The sequence below is a fragment of the Aethalodelphis obliquidens genome, unplaced genomic scaffold, assembly GCF_003676395.1.
Source record: "Aethalodelphis obliquidens isolate GAN/ISIS:26980383/991018 unplaced genomic scaffold, ASM367639v1 scaffold75, whole genome shotgun sequence".
Lineage (NCBI taxonomy): Eukaryota > Metazoa > Chordata > Mammalia > Artiodactyla > Delphinidae > Aethalodelphis > Aethalodelphis obliquidens.
The window spans coordinates 6508697-6536545 of record NW_020838019.1 but is presented as its reverse complement, the minus strand read 5'-3'; the positions used below and the strand labels follow the sequence as shown (position 1 = coordinate 6536545).

Sequence of the window (27849 nt, the reverse complement as noted above, 5' to 3'; positions counted from 1 at the left end):
AACAAGAAAAGGTTAAAAAATGTTAGCAGGTTTCCTAAGAGTCATGTAGGAAGACAGAGCTAGATTTCACATTTACAGGGACTTCTCTGGTGGTCCAGTGGTTAAGACTCGGATCTCCCAATGCAGGGGGCAAGGGATCAATCCCCCACTGGGGAACTAAGATCCCACATGCCACATGGCACGGCCAAAAACAAAAACAGATTTCACATTTGCAATTATCAAGATGGATGAGATACAATTCTAAGATAATTCTATCTAGTTTTAATGTTTTTGAGGCTTTTTAATATTTGGTATAGGTGCAAATTAGTGTTATAATTACTATTGATACTATTAAAACAGTATTATTTACCAAAGAATTACTTATAGGCAAAGACTGTAAAATCTTCAGCTGCAATAGCAGTAAAACGTTCAGATGATAGATGTATCAATCCCACTTTATAGAGTTACGGACTTATCAAGGTACAAGCAGTGGTATTATTAAACCCACTTAGGTTGGGCAAAAAAGCCCAGAGCTTATCTTCCCCATCTCTTCCCATTTTCTCACGAAAAAAAGAGCTCCTTGCCATTGTAAATCACAATTTGGGGGATTTATACTTCAGTAAGAGAACTGTGGCTCATTCATACGTGTCTGAAAGTCCAGTAATTGGAGACTTACACTGAATGGTTAATGAAACCATAAGAGACAAAAGTAAGTCTGATGACTCTAATTTATAATTTAATTATAATTTATAATTAGAAAGCGGTAAGAGCAGCAACTGGAAACAGCAATCAATTTAACACCTATAATAAAGCACTATTTTCCCAAACTTCAGCAATTCCACACATTGTACACAGGCACAGGAGTTCTGAAATGTTTACAAGTTATTGTATGGCAAACGAATTTAGTAGAATACTGAAATAGAGTCCTTAGCCTTATGTATATGGAGGTATAAAGGAAATTCCAGTCACTTACCTGCTTTTAATTGAAAAGTTACATTTTTTACGATTAGTATGCTGTGGTCCATACATTTTAAGACTCAGCTGCTCTTAACTAGAATTATCAGTTCTTGACAGCATACTTTAAGAGGGACACAGAAAGAATTAAAGTACAACTAGATACATCAACAAAATAAAAAAACTGCTTATGGATGGATTCCTCAGTGCCTAGAGAGCACAGAACACAGGGCACCAGTTCAGTATTCAATAAATACTTGTTGATTCAAATAGTCAAAAGGTTAGTACAAAATATCGTCCCAAGGGGAGATATGATCATTGTTTTCTGAATGTTAAGATTATCATGCAGACATAGGACTAGGTTAATTCTCTGAGGCCTTTGAAGACAGAACTCAGTCACTGAGAAGAACCAATTGCAGGCAAAGTTTGCTTCCAAATAAGAAGAAATTTTGTGATAATTAGAGCTTTCTAATAATAGGAGGGCTGTTTAAAGTAGTAACAATCTGGTTCTCGTAAGTATCCTATGAGTAAGTAAAAAAGGATTTGCAAATGATTTTGCATGCTGAGGCAATGATTACTAGCATATTCACCTGATATTGGCATGGATTTTGGAAAACTGGCGAGGCTGGTCTCTGACGCACCTTGAAGGTCCCGAAGTCGAGTGAGGTACTGCTGCTGCCCTAGAGCACCATCTTCACTGTCCAATGGCCTTCTCTGAGCAAGCCCTTGCTTCTGAAATGTCAACTTCAAACCACCTTCCTGTTAAACAAACACCATTAATAAGAAAGAAATGATTAAAAAAAAACTCGTAGTATATTGAGAGAAATCTTTTACTTAGAAAAAGTGAGGTTAAAAACCCTGAAAAGTTAATCATGTTCTCTTATTCATACATCAATTGGAGAAAAACATTTAATCAATTTCTATAATGAATATTAAAATTTCTATCTTAAATGAAAAACATCCAGGTATTACATATACTTTTCTGAGCAAAACAGAGCTTTTCATGTGACTAGCACATTGTAACCCTTTCAGCTTCTGACCTATGTCTCTGTGTACACTATTCACATGACATATTAGAAGATATTACCCATGTTTTAGACACTGAGTAATCAATTTAGCTTCAAAAATCATACTGAACAATAAAATGTTACTGATAACAGGGCATGCTAAATGTTTAAAACAGGAAGTGCACTGACATACCATGTGAATACTATATAAAAGAACCAAACAATAAGAAATTGTCAGACTGTTTAAGAAAGCATCTTGATCTGCAGAAGGACTATTTTCAGAAGTATAGGTAGAAAAACATATTTAATGATGATTCCTCTAGTAGAATATTCAAGTTTAATAACCTGGATATCTAAAAGAAAACAATCCAAATGCCAGAAAACAAGTATGTGAAGGAAGTAAGAGTAAGAGCAGGCAGCCATTTGCAGGAAAAGCATGCTGCACACCGCAATCGCAATCAGGTCCTAGGGCAATAAAAATAAACATACGTCTTTGATTTTCACTGTAAACTCCTTTTCTCGTACATGCTTCTTCACCTTTGACATCTGTGTTGACTGATCGTGTTCTTCTTTAACGCCAGCACCTGCAGGAGTGGGCACGCTGGGCTCACTATATTCTGTAGCTGCGCCAGAGCTGTCCAGCAGCTTTGTGGTATAGAAAGAAGCCACTGCATTGGCATCATAACTTCTTCTAGCTGAAGGCCACTTCCCTTTCAGGACTGTTTGACAAATACTGTCCAACCGGTTGATCATCACACGGTCCTGGAAAAGCATGAACATCAAAGGATAATTTTAATAACTGAGTCAGAACTTTGGGGATCACAGCCTTGATGGATTTAACCCTGGTACAACATATGTGTATTTGGTATGCATACATATTCTCACATACATTTACAATTCTATACAAATTCCCATTGGTGACATTAAAAAATATTATACTATAAAGATATTTTTCTGTTCTTTTGTTTTTATAAGAGTAACACAGGTTCCTTGTACAAAGTTCAAACAACTCAGAAGTATACATAAGAGTAAAGAGTTCTCTCCTCTCCCATTTATTTCCCAACCTCACTCCTAAAGGTAAGTACTCTTCTACTAGCCTAGTCACATACTGGAAGAAGAACTGTCTTAATCCAATCTGAACTTCCACCACTATATGTACATGTACTTAAATGAACCTTTTTTCTAGGTCACAACTGGCTTGGTAAATTTCTTCAAGAACACCCACTTAAAAGCACTTAATTCATAAAGTAGCACCTGAATACTAACTTGTATGTGAACATAAGCATTCATTATCTTTTCTTCTAAATATTCTAGGATTATATTGAGAAACACATACATTTAAGTAGACCTAATTTACTTGATAGAAATATTTGATACTTTTAATGCTAACACCAAAATGTCATTGTACATATAAGTGACTTTTACTACATAATATCTATCATTAAAGAAATATAGAAAAATACTCAAAAAATGACCTATTCCAGCAAGAAATTACTCATTTACCTTTGGCCAGTACGAAGCTGCCAGCATGTATCCACCTTGCAGGATGTAAGCAGACTCTGGGGTCCCGTTGTTCATCTGGAAACTATCCTGGGTCTCATCCTGGGTAGTGCTCAGTGATGCAACGCTTTCTTCATCATAGGCTTTCACGTGAGGGGTACCTTCTGCTAAGAATAATCATAACCAATTATAACTGTTTTAAAAAGACTGCATAACACAATTTTACATATACTTTTCAAATCCTATATAATTATTCAGATATATTTGAAAATGAAAAGTTAGAAGTAAAAAAAAATTCACCTAGAATACAATAAAGTACTCATTATTTTTAAAATTGAAATAAAAGCACAATAAGTGGCATAAAGGAGTTTGAGGAAAAAAAGGTTAACAAAACATCCCTTTCTGCATGAAAATTTGAATCATGGTTAACACTCTAGGTCTGTTTCCCTGGAAATACATAAACTCCTGATTGGTAAACTGTATCTGGACTGGGAGGTCACAAATATTGCTGGGGAGGCTATCATTCTCTAAAGAGGGGACTCTCATAATTGGGCATGTCCCTTGTGGTAACCCTGAAAGTCATGCTTCTGGAGTTGTTACAGGAGATTCTCACTCTTGTGGGTATCACAGTGGCTCCTGTGTCCACTTGATGTTGACTCATTTCCTGAGCTGTTAGACCGCTATAAGGACACCCGCAGAAGAGGACCACCTAACACTACCGACAGGCTGAAGTTCCTATGCTAGATCTTTCTAAGTAGGGCCAAGTAGGGCCTATGATACTCTTGTAAGTCGGACTGGTGGCTGTTATAAAATATTACCTTTATTTGTTCACTGATCAACTTGTTCCAGGCAAGATGTAATACTAAATTTAAGGCAATCACAAAGTGATAAAATTACTGTGCCAAGTCGCTAATCCGGTTTGACTAACCCATTTTGCAACGTGAATACTGAATACGGAGTAAGAACCAGGAATTTAGTTGCGTTTTCAGTAGTCCTTCTCTAAGAAAATCTGTACACATAAAATTTAAATATGCTTAAGTGATCCAAATCAATTCTTTTCATTTTCATGTGAAATGCTGTCTTAAAATAGAAAAAGCACTTTATGCATATACCTCGCTTTTGGACTTCCTCTTCTTCACTGTCACTTTCTTCTGATGAAGATGAGGAGGAGGATGAGGAAGAGGAGGACGAGGATGAGGATGAAGATGATGCTGAAGAACAAGAGGAGGAAGAAGAAGAGCTAGAGCCTGATCGAGAGTGGGAACAAGAAGAAGAGGAAGACGAAGAAGAAGATGATCTGGAAGAACAGGACGATCTCTCAGAATCAGAGTCAGAATCAGAACTAGACTCTGATCCTCTTTTGTGGACTCGCTGCTTCTTAGAAGCTGGGTTTGGAGTTAGAGGCTCTGTTCTGGCTGCAACCATGCGTCTGTCTGTTTCACCTTTTCCACCAGATTTCTGGTCTCCAGTAGCCTGTGGTAAAACACCATTCTTTGGACTTACAGGCTCAGACTTTATTAGTGTCCTGGTTTCCTCAGAAGTCATAGATTCTTCTTCAGAAAACTGAGGCTCCTCTTTAAGGTTTTCACTTTTAACTTTCACATCCTCTAGAATAATACCTTTAGGATCTAGGAGCCTAGGTAGAGAGGTAAGAGGAGAAGCAGAAAGTGCTACTTGATATTGCTGTAAAAGTGGGGTAGAAGTCCTTGAATGAGCCATCTTACTTTGACTGTAGTTCCTTTGAGCTGCCATAAATGAGAGTTCAGGATCACGAAGAATGTGATAGTCTGTTCGGCTCACCCCGTGTTTAGCAGCTCCAATGAGCAAGTCCCTATCATGAGGGCCACACTCCCACCAGACTGGTAAGTCTGGATTTGGATGGCAAAGCTTCAAGCGCTCAAACAACTGTGGATGTCGGAGGGCCTGTTCCCTTACTTTCCTTAGAAGTTCAATGCGATATAAAGTCCTAGAAGCACGTTCTTCTGTGATTGGCTGGATAAAAATATTTGGATCCACCAATTCTACATTGAAACAAGAACAAACATATTACACTCAAAGATACTTCATTATATTATAACAAATAAAGCAACTTCTAAAATGCACCTCTACTCAATATCATTGTATACTTTCCAGAATTTCTTTTTAACGTTTTTAAATGAGGAGAAATATAAATTTTAGAAAGAAGTACTAAAAATCATGTAACATATAACACTGGATCTACAGAAAGTTAAGTAAAATATTAAAGTTATTTTGGAGGTGTGTTAATGTAACTAGGAAGTTACTTTTAAGAAATTCCCTATGAGCTAATGTCATACTATTATGTGTTTTAAAGAGAAAAGCACTCAAATTCATTTATAAATACAAATTAAATCTGTTAAATTAACACCCCATAAGCAAACCTAAGTCCACATATCCTTAACTGCACCGAGGTAACTCAGGGCATTACAGTGAACTCACAGGGACAACAAAGGCTTTTTTAAAATTTGATGGAAACATGGGAATAATCGTCAAACAGTGTATGAACTACCAGCCTGAGATAGTTCAGTTTTAACATCAGACCATACTCTGTTCCTTTTGATGAGGTCTTATCTTTGTGAGCAGAGCTACTGGCAGTTGAGAAGTACTCAAAAAGAGATAGAGGCTTGTTGAAATAATGTAGAGACCACCTGAAGGAGTTACTAATGGCCAAATGTGGAACAATTTGAACATCAAAATGAATTCTGATAGTACTGGATTATAACCTATAGAATAAAAAATAAATACCCACATGAAAAAATACTAATATGAATAAATAATTAAGTAGACTAGGGAGAAGGAACAGCTTTTCCTTGCAGGAGAACTGCATAGTAAAAACTGTTGCAGACAAGATCTACTGATGGTTACTGAAATCAATGGGTGAAAGTTTGAGTAGAACAGGATCTGTGTTGTCTCAAAGTATCTTCTTAAGATATCTGTTAACTACAGAGGAGAAGATAACCATTTTACACTGGAAAAATGCAGCATAAACTAGCTAATCCAAAGAATCAAGGGCAACATCATCAGTAATAAGACATAATGACATCATGAACCCCTTGACATTACATTCCAAGAAAGACACAACATCATTTCTGAGGTATTCTTGCAAAAAAAGGCATAACCTCAATCCAATTGTGTGAAAACACAAGACAAATCCAAATTGAGGGGTTTATGGCAAAACTGATCAAAGGTATCAAGGTCATTAAAGAAAACAACAACTACAACAACAACCCCAAAACTGAGGAACTGTTACAGACTGCAGGAGGCTAAGGAGAAAGAACACCAAATACAATGTGGGCTCCTGGAACAGAAAAGGACATCAGTAGAAAAACTAGTAAGATTTGAATAGGTATTTAGTATGGTATTGTACTGATTGGGCTAATAATTATACTATAACTATAGTCATGTAAGATTTTAACATTAGGGAAGAGTGAGGGATATATGGAAAATCCCTACATGGGCTTCAAAAACAATAAATTCACCCCAGAATAGTCCCTTAGCTGAGCATTAGCAGCTCTGATTGTTTTCGTTTCGTTTTGTTTTTTTGAAGGCCCTGGGTGTTTTTTTCCTACTAAAACTCTTTAAAATGTCTTTTGAGTGGAGGCCTCACTTCTTGCAAAATTACTTGTGTAAATAAGCCCTCTAAGCACAGTTCCTATAAGATGGACTAAAAACACACGTTAGTTCTGTTTACCAAAAGCTATCCTTTATCTTCCACCTCCCACAATCATAAATCTAAATCTAATAAAAACACTATTTTCTCAAAATTAAATGTGTACCTTTATTCTCTTTAGATCTCATTTCAATAGTAGAATTAAGGAGTAAAGGATCTTTGAGCAGAGTTTATTTACAATTCAGAAAAACTGGTGAAATGTTGAATTAGACAGTACTAAAATAAAATAGCTGGAAATTTCTGAATTTTACTAATTTTGCTTCTTTGATTGAAACGAGGAAAAAAAGAAATTTTATACATACCATCTTTGGAAGGAAGACGACAAACCCTCCGACACATAGACATGAATGCATACAAATATTTCTCCAAACTATTATCAGTTTTCTTATGTAGCCTAGCCATAGCTCTAAATTTTGTCCAATCAAATTGGCCTCTGTCAGGATCAAACACCACTCCAAATGTAGATACAACTCTATAAAAGTCAGCTTCTTCTCTTCTTGTCCATCTATTTTGAATAGATTAAAGAAAAAGTCACATTTCTCACGGAAGTAAATAAATATTAATGCAAAATACAATGACTATAATAAAAATTTAAAACCATTTCAAGTACCTAACACTTCAAAGGATTAAATCCAGGGCTATTTCCTTAGAAATAGATTTTAAAATGCCAGCTGACTCATCTATCCAACTGTGCTTCTTTTCCTTCAGACAATAATAGTTTTTTGCATACTTACTGTGCAAAAAAATATGCATGGGATACAAGATTGTATAGGATATGACGACCCTCCCTTTGGGAAAAAGATAAAACATTTCAAACATATTTACAGTATAAGGTAGCATTTTACAGTTGTATGTATTATAGAAACCATGAATTTTAGGACAGCACAGAAGATGGAAGGATCTGTTCAAACTTGAGTGATGAAGAAGGGCATCACAGAGTAAGTGGCATTTAAGATGGAACACGGTTAAGATTAAGGGAGGGAACTAGAAAGAGGGCACAGAATAAGCAAAGTAGGAAGTAATTTACATTTTAAGGGGATGATGACTATTCCAGATTGAAAAGGAGAAGGCTCATATTGGGGACAGAGGAAGATAGCCTTGGGGTCAGTTTATAAAACACTCTAAATGTCTGGCTAAAAATAGTCTCTATTCAGTTGCAAGTTCCTGAAGATACTTTAAGAGGGTAATATCCTCACACACCATAGATCTCCAAACACAGTAGAATCTTTTCCCTGGTTAACAATCACAAGTTTGTTGTGTAATGAGAAAAAGCATATGAGAAAGACCTTTGAAAAACATTAACAGGCCATTTTTATCATGATGATACATTAAGAAGGTTAATGATGATGTAAAAATAGTCATTCTGGGAAACGAACCAATCAAGTCATATGAACCTTGTACCTGAGTGATAAAGTAGGAATGGAAAAGAAAGGATAAATTCAAGGATTACATAGGACACAAAAAAATATGACACCTACCTTCAAAGAATTTACAAGTTAGAAAGGTAAGACATGGAAAGGAAAAGATGAATGCCATTACAGTATCTTTTATTATTTTGAAAATGACTAGTTTTATTTAGATAAGTGCTATATGAGTGCAGAAAGCAGGGAGAATACTGTGAGCTAGTCTGGTTGAGAAAAAAACTAATAGAGGAGATAGAACATGTGTTGAACTCCGAAGGAGTAGTAGGGCAAGGTATGGACTAAAAAGTAGGAAGAAGGGTGTTCTGGGTGATAGCAACAACTTAAGTAGAATACTGAGTCAAGACTCAGTGGGGCATTCAGGCAGAGGGAATAGGAGAGAATAAAATTAGTAATGCATGCTGAGGCCTAAATTGAAGAGACTCGAATTAATTAAGAAGTTAGATTTTATCCCTATACTAAATAAAGAGCCACTGAATATCATGATAAAACTAGTACTTTAGGAAGATTATCCAGATCTGCCAGAGCAAGGGAAAATGTATGCAGTAGATTAAAGATGGTCACAGTCTTTGCCACAGTTCGCTTTGAGAGATGCAACCTATTTTCCTTTCCCTTAAATTCTGGTTGGCCCTGTGATTTTTTTTGACCAACAGTAGGTGGCAGAAGTGACACTCTGTAACTGCAGAGGCTGGGTCTTAAGAAATCTGCAGCTTCTGCCTTTGCCACTTGGAATGCTCCCTCTTAGAATCTGAGCTCCCAGCTGGCAGTCAACACCAACTGCCAACCATGTGAGTGAGGCCATTATGGACCTTCCAGCCCTCACCTCCCTCCAGCCAACACCATGGGAAGCAGAAGAACCATCTGGTCAACCCACAGAATAGTGACAAACAAAAAACTGATGTTGTTTTTACGTCACTATGTTTTGGGGTGGGTTGTTATGCAACGATAGATAACTGAAACAGTAAATTTACATAGGTAGGAGTATTTGAAGATTACGTCTAGGATAGCGAAAATCTTAAGTGTCAGACTAAATTCTGGTTACAATGAATGTGTTGCAAATGAAACAACGGAACAATGATTTATCTTTCAGAAAAAAATTCAAAGATCCAGGTTTAATAAGGACGCCAGGTTATTGTTAAACTTTCTTATTCTTTTCCATATATTCTATCCTTTTTAAGAAGTTAAAGCTTTTGGGATGAGAGAAGTTTGCTTGTCTTCCTAACAAGCCTCTTGAAGAAGTTCTACTACTATTTGTTCCCTTTGACATCAGTAGTTTTAAGGGTTCATCCTCTGTAAAAAGCATAGATGAACTTCTCTTCCATACATTCTTATATTTCATTAATGTCATCATGTAAAGTAAGATACAGTGGAATTTATTTCATATAATTTAAACATACGTTTCATTGATAATTTAATTCTTGAGTTTGCACCTTCATTTTTCCCCATACCTCACTGTTCATAAACATGACAAAAGAATGATTAAATATCAAGTATGGACTAATAACTATAAAATGCAATAATCTGTATTAGCTTAACCATATTTGTGTGTACATATATTTATATACATGTGTAGGTATGCATAAAGCATTTTGCTTTGACCAACTTCTCTACCTACATACGTTTTTCACAACGTGAGATAATCGTACCCTAACAGACTTCAGAATGAACACTATATTTAGATACTATATATTAAAAATTTAGTGCTATTGTCTTACCTCTGCTGTCTTTCTATCTTGGCTGCCATTTTAGGATTAAGAGTGGCTTCTTCATAAAGAGGCTGCATAACACTGGCAGGCACTGAGAAAGTAGGTTGTATCTGCTGGATTTGTCTGTTTTTATTAGTACGCTGATATGCAGTGATGAGACGCCTCAAACGTGTGGTTAAAGCTGACTGAGTAGGCCAATAAATTTTATCACCCTCCATCAGTTGACCATCTACATTTAAAGAAACTCATGTCAATTAAAAAAAAAAAACTAAAACCCAAAAACTACACAGATACTGTCATGAAGTTCACAAAAGCAGCAAAATTTCCCTACTTAAAATTTTTTCTTCCAATCTGATTATATGAAAAACAAAAACAAAACAAACCTCTCAAAAAAGTTTTAACTATAGCTCTAAAAATTACAACAAACTTTAAGAGCAAGCTCAAAGAGTAGGTCACGGTGGAATAAAGAACTACAATGTTATATATTGAAAGAGAACTTCATCTGCACAGAAAATACAACTCTTGCATTTCCAGGTCTAATATATCTTACTGGAAGGCAAATACTCAATGCCTTAACTTAAATAAATTAAAAGTCCAACTGAAATCCATTGAGAAGTTGAACACTATAAACTCTTCAAATTAAAGCTTTCTGTATTAAGTTTATCTCAATTTAATTAGAATGAAACAGGTAAAAAGTCATCAGGGAAGAACATATATTTTAAAAAATTCAATATGACAATGTTATAACTTTTAAGTTTTCATTCACCTAATAAAAGTGCAAGATCTAACTCTCTATTTCTACAGTGTAATATAACCATATATACCATAATCAAGTGGTAATCATTCATGCGAAGGAAAAACTACTCCTTTATTCCTAGTTGAATTACAGGAAGGTGAGGCACTATTCCCCTTGGGTACCAGCTGGGAATGAATGTACTCTAGTGACAGTACGTTTCTATCTTGATATCAGAAGGAAGGAGAAGCAAGACCGTGTACAGAAAAGCCTGTAGAAACTGAGTGATAAAAGAATGTTTCTCAATGTGTGTATGAACAAATAAGAAACGGATTATTAAATTAACACTAATGGTGTGTTTAATGGTGAAATGTCACATACCAGTGTAATAATCAAGCCACAAAAGCATCAAAACTCCTATTCTATAAAAATTCAGTGAGTCACTGCGTAAAGATTTACAACTAAAAATATTGTTAAATTTCCAATCAACTATGTTCTATAATGATTGCAACTGTCTTCAATAAATTTCACATACATTTGAGACATACAGAAGTGTATTAGTTTACTGATCTCATGGTATCATGGGAATGTTAATTTACAATAATACTAAGTAAAGAAATAAATGCTATTTACCTCCATCTGCTATAACAAGATCTCCTGGTGAGGAAACATCATCCTTTTAAAAGAAAACAGAAATTTGTCACAGGGTAACTGGGTCAAGATATAATAAGAGAATCGATTTTCTTTATAATAGAATACTTTCTTTTGCAATAGAATTTTAAAAATTCAATTTATTTAAACTAAAAAAACCCAAACCAAAAACATTTCACCCATTTCCATCCTGCCTCTAACCTCAAGCCTCTGGCAACCACAATCTATTCTCTTTATCTATCAACTTAGTTAAAAAAAATTTCTTTTTAGATTCCACATATAAGAGACATCACACAATATTTGTGTTTTTCTGACTTATTTTACTTAGTACAATGCTCTCAAGGTCCATCCATGTTGTTGCAAATGGCAACATTTCATTCTTTTTAAAGACTGAATAATATTCCATTGTGTATATATACACACACACATATATATGAATATACGTGTATGTGTGTGTGTGTGTGTGTGTGTATATATATATATATATCACAATCTCTCTATCCATTTGTCTATCGATGGACACCTAGGTTGTTTCCACATCTTGGCTACTGTAAATAAAACTTCAAACCACATGTGATCAGGCTGCATGTATCTTTCAAATGAGTGTTTTCATTTTTGGGGGATAAATACCCATAAGTGTGATTGCTGGGTCATATGACAGCTCTATTTTTAATTTTTTGAGGAACCTCCATACTGTTTTCCACAGTGGCTGCACCAATTTACATTCCCACCAACAATATACAAGGTTCACTTTTCTCCACATCCTAGCCAATACTTGTTATTTCTAGTCTTTTTGATAATAGTCATTCTAACCGGTGTGAGGTGATATCTCATTGTTTTTTTGACTGGCATTTCCCTGATGATTAATGATGTAGAGACTTTTCATGTACCTGTTGGCCATCTATATGTCTTCTTTTAAAAAATGTCTATTCACATCTTCTGCCTATATTTTAATCAGATCGTTTGGGTTTTTTTGCTATTGAGTTGTATGAGTTCTTTATATATTTTGGATATTAGCCCCTTATAAGATGTATGATTTGCAAATATTTTCTCATATTGAGTAGGTTGCCTTTTTCTTTTATTGATGATTTCCTTTGCTGTGCAGCTTTTTAGTTTGACGTAGTTGCACTTGTTTATTTTTGCTTTTGTTTTTGGTGTCAGATTCAAAAAACTCATCACCAAGACCTATGTCAAGGAGCTTACCAACTAAGTTTTTATTCCAATGACTACTAGTTTCTACTTTTGTTTTAGAAAGCCCTAAGTTAGAATTATCATCATTCCTTTGTAGGTGGGTCTTTTTCCTGTGGTTGTTTTAAAAAACATCTTCTCTTTGTTTGGTATATCTGTAATTGCACCAGGATGTTTCTTGAAGTGGATTTAGTTTCATTTATCCCTGCAAGATTCACTTTACTTCTTGAATCTGAGGATTCATGTATTTCATCAAGTCTGAAGAATTCTCAGCTGTTAACTCTTAAAATAGGGCTTCTCCCTTATGCTCTCTAGTCTGTCCCTCTGGAATGCCTATTAGACATACACCGGACATTATCATGCTATATATACTCTTCGTATCTAAAAAGATTTTTTATATACTCCATTGTACTGGTTTTCGGTTTGTTGCCTCTCAACTCTAAATTTACTGCCTCTCATACCTTTTGCCAGCTCTAAGAAAAAAAAAAAAAACGGATCTAGGCTCTTTATTTTTTCTTAGCCAGCCAATGTGATATTAAGCTTTGTCAGTAGTGGGAGCTGGAGAAGAAAGGCATTTTACTTCCTGGTTGCTGTGAGCTCCTCCACTGCTCAGCTCCTACAGCACATGCAGCTTCCTCAGTGCCCAGCTCTTGCAGTTCATGCAGTTTCTTTAGCACCTCTTGCCTGGCAGCTTCTCCTGAGCAACCTCCCCCTGGGTGGTTTTGTAGTGGAATGCCTCCGGTGTGACACTTCCCCAAGAAAAGCTTGGCAACCCTAGAGGGTGGATTTCCAGCAAGTTGCTCAGGTGTGGCAGCACAACAACTTTTCTTCCATCTAGTGAGCTGTGGTCATACCCTCCCCAAAAGGTCAGAACCTCAGCCCTGGTGGGCACAGGACCCTTCCTTGGCTGCTGTATCTCAGCCTTAGGAATAGTGGCTATTCCTATATTCTTTCAAGTTCTTGCCACTCAGTATTTCAACCCCCCTATTATAGTCAATAGCTCTTTACATTAAACTTTCCTGTTCAAATTACTATGTGGTTTTTCTCTCCTGATTGGCTCAAACTGATTCATCACGCTACATTATGGATAACTTCCTCTATTTTCTAAATAATTTCTTCTCTCGTGAGCTGTGTCTAATCTGTTTCTCCAGCAGGATGTTTAACTTATTTGTTGAGTTTTAAATTTCAACGACAGTATTTTCCACCTTTAAAGTTACATATAATTCTCTTTCATATGTCCATCGTCATTTAAAATCTTGTCTTTCTTTTTTTCCTAGTTCTTTCTTTAATGTCTTTAATCATTTAAAATTTTATTTATTTTCTATTTCAGGAGATATATTAACAGAAATTCTTAAAGATCTAATCTTGTTCTTTGTTATAGTGCTAACATTCACTCATGGTAAATTGCTCCTCATAAATTAAAAATTTTTGGATTTTGACCTCATTTTATGGAGGGCTTTATCTTCAAGACTCAAGTGTAATCTAGATTGAAGTCGTTTCTTCTAACTGTTCTTTTTACCAAGTACCTCAAGGGTATTACCAGCTTGGGATCTCTCTTTATATTACATTTTTGCCTTGAGAGTTCCTGGACCATGCAGATTAAGTAAAAGAAATCAAACCATAAACTCAAGCGAAGGCAGGCCTATGGCTATGAATTCTCAGGGGAAACAATTTTCTCCCTACCCAGAAACCATGCTGAGATAAATTTACTTGTTTCCCTGTGCTGTTTGGCAGAAGGTACTACCCTTTAAGGGTTCTGACTTTACTGGATTTCATTCTCACTGCTACACACTGGCCTAAGCCTCATCTTTCTTCCTCAATATCCAATTCCCTTGGCAACCAAGACCAACAAACCCTACCTGACAGCCATAGCACTGTCTAGTCTTTACTATATTCTCACAAATATTATAGAAATTCTTCTCCTCTTTTAACATCATTTTCCCAACCCAACAGATTATATTCTGTACTTTCAACCAACTCTTTTTCTTCCTTTTGACTTTCTATAAACAGAACACTTAGAACTATGCTTTAGCAGCTCAGAATTCCTCTGGGCTCCACCTCTACTTCAGATCGCTTTATCTGTTGCTGTGTACTTTTAGTATCTAGCTCTTATTCTGCTTTGAGATTTTGCCCCTGAACACTGTGTTTCTCTGGTTCCTAGCAGTGTAGCATGTTGGGAATCCCCATTTCATTCATATGTCCAAACCAGCCTCCAGCTTGTCTAGAAGACGAGATCAAGCAAATTCTGAATGGTTATTTGTGATGTCTGGCAACCTAAGTTAGTCACTAACTTAGCTAATGTTCTAAGAAATGATGCATAATGAAAATGTATGAAGGAAAAACATACAAAAGAAATAGCAAGCAAAAGAAAACATGGATAACTAGATTCGAGGATTTAAAATCATGATCCAAAGCATACCTCTATATCATCTTTAAAGATAGCTGGGGCAGGTTTGTATTCTGGATCTTCCACATCCCTGTTAAATACCAACAAATGCTATAATTATCGTACTGAACTTCAAATTTCTCGTGGTAGGATAAACAAATGGGGTATTGTTGGAAGGACTTCTTCGTATGTTTTAATGGTCCGACTGAAGTCTCTTCTTCAGCCAGAGGAGCCCAAGCCTAATAGCGTGAAGGTTATTTACATGGCAAGTCAGAAGAAAGCTAGTTCTAATTTACTCTTACTCCCAAGTTCACTTATAAATGTGGTATTAACCTTAACATAGTCTCTTACTTTTCTCTTTTGGTAAGAAAAGAAAGGTAATAAAAAAGGCCTCATAATAGGTATAATGAACATCATCATATTTCTCTTCAGTTGTAATATGCTTAGCTTTCTTCTTCCCTCCTAGGTCCCTAAAATTTTGGTCTTAATTGCCATGACAATTAAGAATGGAAAAACGAAGGACTCATCAAAAGAATGGGTGTGGGGAAGGTCCGGTCTCTTCCTTCATTGCACTCTGTTAGACAAGTGCTAACTTATTAGAGTATCATTAGCTCTTTTGAATTGTAAACTCCAATTCTCGTACTGCTACATTATTTAAAGAGAAACATCACCGACACAGAATATGCTGATGTTGATAGAGCTATATGGAGAATTCATGACTCTGAAATCCACGTACCCATCCATATAATCGTTCGCCCTCTGTTCTGCAGCAACTGCTTTCTCATCAGGTTTTCCCACTCTTTCCAAGAAGCATAATGCCGGGTCTGCTCGGATAGTGTTATATTTTTCATAACCTAGAGGGATGACCAATTATGAAAGTAAAAAGGATAAAAAGAAGAAAAAAATATAAATGTAAGCATTCCTCATATTTATGATGAGTGATATTTCTGGACTGAAGGGACCATATATTAAAATGACATAGGTTAAACATGTTTTCTAGAAATTATCACAAACATTACATGGTCTGGCAATATGTATATTTAAAAATCTAGATTAAATATATCAGTTAAAAGGAAAAGAGGAAAAACTGACCACACATAACATATTTCACATAAAAACTCTTCTTGAGAGGGGACGTTATGTGAGACTTACGTCCAAGAGAAGCAGTTCACATATGCCACCCATTCATGAGGAAATGTAGTGACTGACAAACATAGCTTGGGAGTGTATGCTTTATATGATGTATATAATAATATGGGTGTTACTGGAATAAAGCTGTAAGTGGAAATCAATAAATTGAGAAGTAGCTGAATTACACTATACGTAGATGAAGACTCTACCTATCTTACTTCTCACTTACCATGTTTAAAAACTCCAATAAGGAGTGACTTATCAGCATCAAAATCCCACCATTCAGCAGGAACTTCTGAGTGGTCTGGTTCTGGGACCCAAACATCAATGTCACTTAAAAAAAAATCATGATATGACTTTATGAGTTACTATAAACAAGTCTAAGAGGGGGCAAAATTTTACATAGCTTCTAAAAAGCATTGTGGTTTTTAAGAAAAAGAGGATACAATTTTATTTCATTTAAAAAAATTTTCCACAACTACCACATATTAAAATTATAAAACTGCACAATAACAACAAAGGTACCATAAAATGAATTGATATTCTTAAGTGCAACAGAAGAAATAAGTTTCAACAGGTTTACTTTATTCTTAAGGAATCATATTCTTTCCACTAATTTCCTTCAGATATAGACAAAAGGTTCTATCAGAAAGCAGAGTCTTATGTCAGCAAACAACTTGGCAAAAATCATCTGGGTCAAAAATATCACTTTGTATATGAGGAGACTGAGGCCCTAAAAAAGCAAATGAATGGCTCTAGGCTGTAAAACAAGTTATGTCTCTTTTAGACCACTATTGCTAGGAAAGTCACACTGAAAAATTAAGCACTGCTTACCAGTGAAGGAAGCCTAGCAAAGAGTTAATAATGTTTGACAAGGATTAGCAAATAAGTATCATTAATTTTGATATAAATACACGTCATTCTTATATTGTATTCAACAGTCAAAGAGATTGGATAGGGTAAATTACCTCAGGGAATCAAATATTCTACTTGAGATTTTCCCTATGACATTAATGTATTATCAATTTCCAAAGAATCAGAGATATAATAAAAAACTTAACACAAATTATATTAAGTAGAATTTCATCTCATCGTGGCACCATAAATTTTATAAATTAAGAAAGGACTATAGGTGTGAAGAAATGGAGCGTTTCTTATAACTAAGTTGTGTGGCAAAAGTTCATCTGTAAGTCGGTTGTCTTTGGGAATGCAAATAAATTTTCATACAGATATAAACTGATAAATGGTCAATATGTTCCTGGGCTAGTCCACAAGAACCCAACAGTTAACCACTAATATAGTTGAAATCAAAGATACTGACAATTAAAAAGTTTTAAGTTTTATAAGTAAATAAAACATAAAAAATGGATTAAAAAATTACTTTTTATTTTTCCTAAGTGCTTTGCCAGGAGACAAAAAGAAAATTTTCAATACTCTAAACGCACACCTCATTATACTTTATTTTGCTTAAAAACAGAAGTGTCACAATCACAATATTTCTTAGCTTAGTGCAGAAACAGAGAAAGAGGAAGAGAGATTTTCCGGTGATATGGCAAAAGCTGAAAAATAGATGAGGAAAAATACAGTTAAAGAAGATATTTATTTTTTATTGCATTCCTGGTCAGGATTAAACAAAGCAGAAGCACAGAATGACAAAAGAAAGAGGAAAGAACACCAGAGACAGGATGCCAAACAGGGAAAAATAAAGTGGGTCAGATACTGTACTTCCTCTTACCAATCATCAGGTAGCACTCTAAAGCTCAAAATATTGTGACTGTCATCTGAGGTGGAAGGTTTTTCCTGTTTTTAGAGAGTAAAAGGCACTAAATATATACCTCATGGGTTTTAAAAAATATATATTTATTTATTTTAACATCTTTATTGGAGTATCATTGCTTTACAATGCTGTGTTAGTTTCTCCTGTATAACAAAGTGAATCAGCTATACATATACACATATCCCTCCGTCTTGCGTCTCCCTCCCACCCTCCATTATCCCACCACTCTAGTTAGACACAAAGCACCGAGCTGATCTCCCTGTGCTATGTGGCTGCTTCCCACTAGCTATCTATTTTACATTTGGTAGTGTATATATGTCTATGCCACTCTCTCACTTCCTCCCAGCTTACCCTTCCCCCTCCCCGTGTCCTCAAGTCCATTCTCTACATCATCTGTGTCTTTATTCCTGTCCTGCCCCTAGGTTCTTCAAAACCATTGTTTTTTTTTTTTAGATTCCATATATATGTGTTAGCGTACAGTATTTGATTTTCTCTTTCGACTTACTTAACTCTGTATGACAGACTCTGGGTCCATCCATCTCACTACAAATAACTCAATTTCATTTCTTTTTATGGCTGAGTAATATTCCATTGTATATACGTGCCACATCTTTCTCAATTCATCTGTCGATGGACACTTAGGGTGCTTCCATGTCCTGGCTATTGTAAATAGAGCTGTAATGAACATTGTGGTACATGACTCTTTTTGAATTACAGTTTTCTCTGGGTATACGCCCAGGAGTGGGATTGCTGAGTTGTAGGGTAGTTCTATTGTAGTTTTTTAAGGAACCGCCATACTGTTCTCCATAGTGGCTGTATCAATTTACATTCCCACCAACAGTGCAAGAGGGTTCCCTTTTCTCCACACCCTCTCCAGCATTTATTGTTTGTAGATTTTTTGATGATGGCCATTCAGACTGGTGGGAGGTGATACCTCATTGTAGTTTTGATTTGCATTTCTCTAATGATTAATGATGTTGAGCATCCTTTCATCTGTTTGTTGGCAATCTGTATATCTTCTTTAGAGAAATGTCTACTTAGGTCTTCTGCTCATTTTTGGATTGGATTGTTTGCATTTTTGATAGTGAGATGCATGAAATGCTTGTATATTTTGGAGATTAATCCTTTGTCAGTTGCTTTGTTTGCAAATATTTTCTCCCATTCTGAGGGTTGGCTTTTCGTCTTGTTTATGGTTTCCTTTCCTGTGCAAAAGCTTTTAAGTTTCACTAGGTCCCATTTGTTTATTTTTGCTTTTATTTCCCTTTCTCTGGGACGTGGGTCAAAAAGGATCTTGCTGTGATTTACGTCATAGAGTGCTCTGCCTATGTTTTCCTCTAAGAGATTGATAGTGTCTGGCCTTACATTTAGGTCTTTAATCCATTTTGAGCTTACTTTTGTGTATGGTGTTAGGGAGTATTCTAATTTCATTCTTTTACATGTAGCTGTCCAGTTTTCCCACTACCATTTATTGAAGAGGCTATCTTCTCTTCATTGTATATTCTTGCCTCCTTTGTCAAAGATAAGGTGACCATATGTGCGTGGGTTTATCTCTGGGCTTTCTATCCTGTTCCATTGATCTGTATTTCTGTTTTTGTGCCAGCGCCATACTGTTTTGATTACTGTAGCTTTGTAGTATAGTCTGAAGTCAGGGAGCGTGATTCCTCCAGCTCCGTTTTTCTTTCTCAAGATTGCTTTGGCTATTCAGGTCTTTTGTGTTTCCATACAAATTGTGAAATTTTCTGTTCTAGTTCTGTGAAAAATGCCAGTGGTAGTTTGATAGGGATTGCACTGAATCTGTAGATTGCTTTGTATAGTAATTTTCATGATGTTGATTCTTCCAATCCAAGAACTTGGTATATCTCTTCATCTGTATGTATCATCTTTAATTTCTTTCATTGGTGTCTTATAGTTGTCCGCATACACGTCTTTTGTCTCCTTAGGTAGGTTTATTCCTAGGTATTTTCTTTTTGTTGCAATGGTAAATGGGAGTGTTTCCTTAATTTCTCTTTCAGAGTTTTCATCATTAGTGTGTAGGAATGCAAGAGATTTCTGTGAATTAATTTTGTATCCTACTACTTTACCAAATTCATTGATTAGCTCTAGTAGTTTTCTGGTAGCATCTTTAGGATTCTCTATGTATAGTTTCATATCATCTGCAAAGTGACAGTTTTACTTCTTTTCCAATTTGGATTCCTCTTATTTCTTTTTCTTCTCTGATTGCTGTGGCTAAAACTTCCAAAACTATGTTAAATAATAGTGGTGAGAGTGGGCAACCTTGTCTTGTTCCTAATCTAGGTGGAAATGGTTTCAGTTTTTCCCCATTCAGAACGATGTTGGTTGTGGGTTTGTCACATATGGCCTTTATTATGTTGAGGTTAAGTTCCCTCTATGCTTACTTTCTGGAGGCTTTTTATCATAAATATGGGTGTTGAATTTTGTTGAAAGCTTTTTCTGAATCTATTGAGATGATCATATGGTTTTTCTCCTTCAATATTCAAAATGGTTTATCACATTGATTTGCGTATATTGAAGAATCCTTGCATTCCTCAGATAAACCCCACTTGATCAGGGTGTATGATCCTATTAATGTGCTGCTGGATTCTGTCTGCTAGTATTGTTTTGAAATTTTGGCATCTATGTTCATCAGTGATATTGGCCTGTAGTTTACTTTCTTTGTGACATCTTTCTTTCTTTGTGATACCACCCTGTCGTATCAGGGTGATGGTGGCCTCGTAGAATGAGTTTGGGAGTGTTCCTCCCTCTAATATATTTTTGAAGAGTTTAAGAAGGATAGGTGTTAGCTCTTCTCTAAATGTTTGATAGAATTTGCCTGTGAAGCCATCTGGTCCTGGGCTTTTGTTTGTTGGAAGATTTTTAATCACAGTTTCATTTTCAGTGTTTGTGACCGGTCTGTTTATATTTTCTATTTCTTCCTGGTTCAGTCCCAGAAGGTTGTGCTTTTCTAAGAATTTGTCCATTTCTTCCAGGTTATCCATTTTATTGGCATATAGTTGCTTGTAGCAATCTCTCATGATCCTTTATATTTCTGCAGTGTCAGCTGTTACGTCTCCGTTTTCACTTCTAATTCTATTGATTTGAGTCTTCTCCCTTTTTTTTCTTGATGAATCTAATGGTTTATCAATTTTGTTTATCTTCACAAAGAAACAGCTTTTACTTTTATTAATCTTTGCTATTGTTTCCATCACTTCTTTTCCATTTATTTCTGATCTGATCTTTATGATTTCTTTCCTTCTGCAAACTTTGGGGGTTTTTTGGTTCTTCTTTCTCTAATTGCTTTAGGTGTAAGGTTTGGTTGTTCATTTGAGATGTTTCTTGTTTCTTGACATAGGACTGTATTTCTATAAATTTCCCTCTGAGAACTGCTTTTGCTGCATCCCATAGGTTTTGGGTCATCATGTTCTCATTGTCATTTGTTTCTAGGTATTTTTTGATTTCCTCTTTGATTTCTTCAATGATCTCCTGGTTATTTAGTAGCATATAGTTTAGCCTCCATGTGTTTGTATTTTTTACAGGTTTTTTTTCTGTAACCAAGTCTTACAGAGTTGTGGTTGGAAAAGACACTTGATATGATATCAATTTTCTTAAATTTACCAAGGCTTGATTTGTGACCCAAGATATGGTCTATCCTGGAGAAAGTTCCATGAGCACTTGAGAAGAAAGTGTATTCTGTTGTTTTTGCATGGAAGGTCCTATAAATATCAATTAAGTCCATCTTGTCTGATGTGTCATTTAAAGCTTATGTTTCCTTATTTATTTTCATTTTGGATGATCTGTCCATTGGTAAAAGTGGGCTGTTAAAGTCCCCTACTACGAATGTGTTACTGTCGATTTCCCCTTTTATGGCGGTTAGCATTTGCCTTGTGTATTGAGGTGCTTCTATGTTGGGTGTATAAATATTTACAACTGTTATATCTTCTTCTTGGATCGATCCCTTGATCATTATGTAGTGTCCTTGTTTGTCTCTTGTAATAGTCTTTATTTTAAAGTCTACTTTGTCTGATATGAGAATTGCTACTCCAGCTTTCTTCTGATTTCCATTTGCATGGAATATCTTTTTCCATCCCCTCACTTTCAGTCTGTATGTGTCCCTAGGTCTGAAGTGGGTCTCCTGTAGATAGCATATATACAGGTCTTGTGTTTGTATTCATTCAGCCAGTCTATGTCTTTTGGTTGGAACATTTAATCCATTTACATTTAAGGAAATTATCGATATATATGATCCTATTACCATTTTCTTAATTGTTTGGGTTCGTTATTGTAGGTCTTTTCCTTCTCTTATGTTTCCTGCCTAGAGAAGTTCCTTTAGCATTTGTTTAAAAGCTCGTTTCGTGGTGCTGAATTCTCTTACCTTTTGCTTGTCTGTAAAGCTTTTAATTTCTGTCAAATCTGAATGAGATCCTTGCTGGGTAGAGTAATTTTGGTTGTAGGTTTTTCCCTTTCATCACTTTAAATATGTCCTGACACACCCTTCCTGCTCACAGAGTTTCTGCTGAGAAATCAGCTGTTAACCTTATGGGGATTCCCTTGTATGTTATTGTTGCTTTTCACTTGCTGTTTTTAATATGTTTTCTTTGTATTTAGTTTTTGATAGTTTGATTAATATGTGTCTTGGTGGATTTCTCCTTGGATTTATCCTGTATGGGACTCTGTGCTTCCTGGACCTGTTTGACTATATCCTTTCCCATATTAGGGAAGCTTTCAAGTATAATCTCTTCAAATATTTTCTCAGTCCCTTTCTTTTTCTCTTCTTCTTCTGGGACTCCTATAGTTCGAAGGTTGGAACATTTAATGTGGTCCCAGAGGTCTCTGAGACTGTCCTCAATTCTTTTCATTCTTTATTCTTTATTCTGCTCTGTGGTAGTTATTTCCAGTATTTTATCTTCCAGGTCACTTATCCATTCTTTTGCCTCATTTTTTCTGTTACTGATTCCTTCTAAAGAATTTTAAATTTCATTTATTGTGTCGTTCATCATTGTTTGTTTGCTCCTTAGGTCCTTGTTAAACGTTTCTTGTATTTTCTCCATTCTATTTCTAAGACTTTGGATCATCTTTACTATCATTACTCTGAATTCTTTTCCAGGTAGACTGCCTATTTCCTCCTCATTTATTTGGTCTGGTGGGTTTTTACTTTGCTCCATCATCTGCTGTTTATTTCTCTGTCTTGTCATGTTGCTTAACTTACTGCATTTGGGGTCTCCTTTTCACAGGCTGCAGGTTCGTAGTTCCCGTTGTTTTTGGTGTCTGCCCCCAGTGGGTAAGGTTGGTTCAGTGGATTGTGTAGGCTTCCCGGTGGAGGGGACTGGTGCTTGTGTTCTGGTGGCTGAGGGTGGATCTTGTCTTTCTGGTGGGCAGGACCATGCCTGGTGGTGTGTTTTGGGGTGTCTGTGAACTTATTATGATTTTAGGCAGCCTCTCTGCTAATGGCTGGAGTTGTTTTCCTGTCTTGCTAGTTGTTTGGCATGCGCTGTGCAGCACTTTACCTTGCTGGTCGTTGAGTGGAGCTGGGTGTTAGCATTGAGATGTAAATCTCTGGGAGAGCTTTCGCCGTTCGATATTATGTGGGGCCGGGAGGTGTCTGGTGGACCAATGTCGTGAACTCGGCTCTCCCACATACAAGTCTTAGGCCTGACACCCAGCCGGAGCACCAACACCCGGACAGCCGGCTGGAGCACCAAGACCCTGTCAGCCACATGGCTCTTACATGAGTACTTGGCACACAGAAAGCACTTGATAACTGTGAACTAATATTGCTATAACTGTAATTACAGGCACAAGCTGGGGGAGCGATTCATCTTCCTGCTAGTGTTAGATGGTCTCCTGCAGAGGTGGGGGCTGGCTGTGGCTCATCATGGGGACAAAGACACTGGCAGCAGAAGTTCTGGGAAGTACTCATTGGTGTGAGCTCTCCCAGAGTCTGCCGTTAGTCCCACCAAAGAGCTACCTCACGGTTTAAATGTGCCATATGCATGTTAAGTGTTAAGTGTTCCTTAACTGCTAGGGAAAGGAATACAATAAGGTGCATGTACTCCTATTGTTGATTTCTGCTTTGAGAGATTCAGTTCATGTGCTATCTCTTGCATAAAGCCTCTAACTTCCCCAGGCTAGATCATCCATTCAAAATAGATTTTTTAATCTATTTTGATTTAAATATTCATTTTGATTTAAATATTCACAGTATTCACAATGTGCCAACAATGGCAATAGTAAGACAGACATATCCTTGCCCTTTTGAAGAGGTATCTGCAAAACCTCTTCAATGCCTGTGATGAGTGCTGTGACAGGGCACTCTGGGTATGTGCTTTACCCAGACATGAGAGGACAGGGAGGCTGAGTTGATGCTGGCTGAGCAGTAAGAGAGGGAAAATGAAAGAAAATGGGAAAGAGAATGTTCCTGCAAGAATGCAAAGGCCTGGAGGCATTAGTAACCATGGCATATTTGATAAATGCAGATCTAAAGTTCAGAAAAGAGATGTGGGCTAGAATTAGGTTCGGAAGTCATCAGTATGGAAATATAAATTGATGCTGCAGAAAAGATGTGAAAACCCAAGAGTAAGTGATGAGAGGGCCTATGTGAACACATTTAAGGGACAGGTGGAAGAGAAGACTGAAAATGAAAAGTGGCAAGCAGAAAGCTAAAAAGAAAGTCTACAGGAGAATGGCATCACAGACACATTCTAATAATATGGAAGTGATCAATAAAGGTAAATAAGATAAACACTATGATATATCCATCAAATTTAGCAGTGAGAATGTGGGTGAAGAACTTCTTAAAGTAGGTGATGGAGTGAGGGGGTAGAAGCTGAATTGTAGTGGAATGTACAGTGAATGCGAGAAAAGAAAAAGAGGACAGCACATACAGATACTTCTTTAAAATAAGTTTGGCTGTGAAACCAAGGAGAGTAATAATATGGTAGTCTGAGGAGAACTGGGTGCAAAAGTGGTGTGTGTGTGTCTGTGTGTGTGTGCATGTGTATGTGTGTTGAGAGAGATGTAAATATCTTAAAATCCAAATGAGAAGCCAGAGAGGGTAAGAATAATGAAAGAGGATAATTCATAGATCACAGTACAGTTCCTGGGAAATCACAAGGGGATTGAATGCAGTCAGACCAAGGAAAAAGAGGAGCCAATTAGTCAACAAGTATTTACTGGGTGTTACTATTTCCCAGATTCTAGGGGCTGGGAACACAATGATCAATAAGACAGATAGCATACTTCACCTTCAACCAGCTTAAATTGTAATGATAGGGGAAATACAATTTAAAAAATAAATATAATTTTTAATACTAGTAGGCAACATGAATGAGATAAAATAAGGTTAAGTAATAGTGGGTGACTGGTGGGCTGCTTTAGCTAGCGTGGGCAGGGAAGGCCTATCTGAAGAGGTGAAACTTAAGCTGAGACCTGCATGATATGAAGGGGCAGTTCTGTGGAAGATTAAGGGAAAGAATATTTGTAGTAGGGGGAACAGCACAGAATGAGCCTGACATGTTGGAGGAACATCGTGGATGAGGGACAGAATGGAGGAAGAGATCCCAGAGTTATGTAGGGCACTGTAGGATTGGGCTTTATTCTAAGAGAAATGAGAAGCAACTGGAAGGTTTTAAGAAGTGCCTTGGCCTGATTTTTGCTTTAGAAAGATCACTCTGGCTGCTGTGTGAAGGTCCAACTGTAGAGAGGCAAAATAAGAGGCAAAGATGGGAAATCCCTGGTGGTCCAGTAGTGGTTAGGACTCTGTTCTTCCACTGCAGGGGGCCTGGGTTTGATCCCTTGTCCGGGAACTAAGATCTTGTATGCTGCGTAGTGCAGCCAAAAAAATACCCAACAACTCTTGAAAAAGAAGAGGCAAAGAGACTCACTTAGGAGGCCACTGAAAAAGTCTAAACACGAGATAATGGTGGCTTGGACCAGGGAGTTAGCAGAGGAGAGTGAAAAGTGCTCAGGTTTGGCATATACTTTGTCAAGCTAACAAGTCTTCCTGTAGGGTTTGAGGGGAAGAGAAGAATCAAGAATGATACCAGAGCAACTGGGTGGTACATTTAGTAGGATGGAGAAGGCTTGTATGTGCGAAGGTGGGGAGGAAGGAATAGGAGACAGATTTGGGAGATACACGGGAAGTTTGAGCTGTTAATTAGATTTTTCAAGTGGAAATGTTTAGAAGCAGCTAACTCAGAGCTTAGAGCTGAGGGGAAACGTCTGGGATGAATATGTAAATCTGACTGTCACCTGTGTAAAGATCATATTTAATATGATGAGGTTGCATTAGTTTACTGAAAGGGAAAGTACAGATAAAAAAGAAAGCTGAGGACACACGTCTTGGTCAATCCAACATCTAGAGATCTATTAGAGGAATAAGAGCTAGCAAAGGAAAATGCAAAGGAAAGACCAATATGGAAAAAAGGACAACCAGGTGGTAGCAGCAAGGATGTGTACTGAAGACATCACTTCAAGAAGGGAGAAGTAGAATAAGTTGAGAGAGTGATCTCATGGTAGGTTATTAGTGGCCTGATTAAAAATCATTTCAGCGGGAGAGTGGAGATGAAAGATTAATTGGAATAGATTGAAGAGAAGATGCAAGGTAAAGAAGTAGAGACTGTCAACACAGACAACTCTTTATTTTCATGAAGGGGAGTGGAGAAATGGAGTAGTACGATGTATGTATGATACATGATATTAAGGAATGTATATACGCCAAGAGAATGATTCAGAAGGTGATTACAGGCGTAAAGTCCTTAAAAGGTAAGAAACAAGTTCCAAGCATAAGGGTTGCTCTTAGGAGGAGGAGGATTTCTACTTCATCCCAAGGGAAGGAATAAATAGGGGGACACATACAACAAGTAGAACTGAAGGTAGCTCTTGTCTGATTGTTTCTGTTTTCTCTGTGAAATATATAGCAAAGTCATTACTGGAGGGTGATGCTGGTGGGACAGGAAGATGGCTTGAGGAGAGAGGTGTGGAATGGTCCTCTTGAAGAGTAGGTAAGTGAACTTCCTAGTCATGGTGGTTAAACAGCTTACTTGTGTTTAATTTTGCTTGAGATCAATGCTCATCAATTTGAAGTTAGTTATTCGGCAGGGTTTGTGTGATTTTCTCCAGCCATGTTCAACTGCTTAGGTATAGGCAAGGGGTAAAACGATTTTTCGGTTTAACATGAGTTGGGGTTGTGCCACGAATGTAGAACAGAGGGGAAATCAGGCAAAGAATCTCAGTTAGTGAGTACACTGCTGGACTACAGAATGCAGGTTTATAATGAGGAGAGAGGGGCATGAAGGTGGAGATGGATAAGATGGGGGACATCGTGATGAAATTAGAGAATGAGAGTGAAAAGTACCCAAGTTAAGTGAGTCTGAAGGAAATAAGTGACAGCTGAAATGCAGATTGAAGAGGTAATGCTGTTACTGGTGATAGTAAGATTAAGTATATGATTGTGTGCGTGTGTGGCTGTGGTGGAGAGGAAAGAAGACGATTGTAGATAAAGGTCAAGGAACTGAGAGACTAAGGTGCTGGATGGATCATATGAGGATGTAAAAGTCACTGCAGTAAGAGGGTGGAAGGTTAAGTTTTAGATTTGGTAGCAGGAAGCTATTACTAATGCTAATGTTATTATTCTTATGATAACTTTCAGCGACAGAGCCAACGATGAGATTAATAGACGAAAGGCAACAAAATGGCAAGGGTCACTCTAAGTTTGGTAGATTTTTCTTCCTGTG

The 27849-nt window shown here is 36.8% G+C and overlaps 1 protein-coding gene across 17 annotated transcripts in view; it reads right to left on the bottom strand.

Moving 5' to 3' along the window:
- Window positions 1-27849, bottom strand: part of CHD9 (chromodomain helicase DNA binding protein 9) — a 236146-nt gene that overhangs the window by 17983 nt on the left and 190314 nt on the right. For 10 of the 17 annotated variants that reach the window (XM_027092199.1, XM_027092200.1, XM_027092202.1 and 7 more), the window contains 10 exons: window positions 16574-16677; window positions 15950-16067; window positions 15247-15304; window positions 11622-11664; window positions 10265-10484; window positions 7431-7633; window positions 4553-5461; window positions 3444-3607; window positions 2430-2702; window positions 1524-1692 (listed from right to left, as the gene is read on the bottom strand). In XM_027092199.1, the coding sequence (XP_026948000.1) occupies window positions 1524-1692; window positions 2430-2702; window positions 3444-3607; window positions 4553-5461; window positions 7431-7633; window positions 10265-10484; window positions 11622-11664; window positions 15247-15304; window positions 15950-16067; window positions 16574-16677 (2261 nt within the window). The remainder of the gene's footprint in view (window positions 1-1523; window positions 1693-2429; window positions 2703-3443; window positions 3608-4552; window positions 5462-7430; window positions 7634-10264; window positions 10485-11621; window positions 11665-15246; window positions 15305-15949; window positions 16068-16573; window positions 16678-27849) is intronic. The other 7 variants (XM_027092205.1, XM_027092210.1, XM_027092212.1 and 4 more) reach the window with 4 other exon arrangements.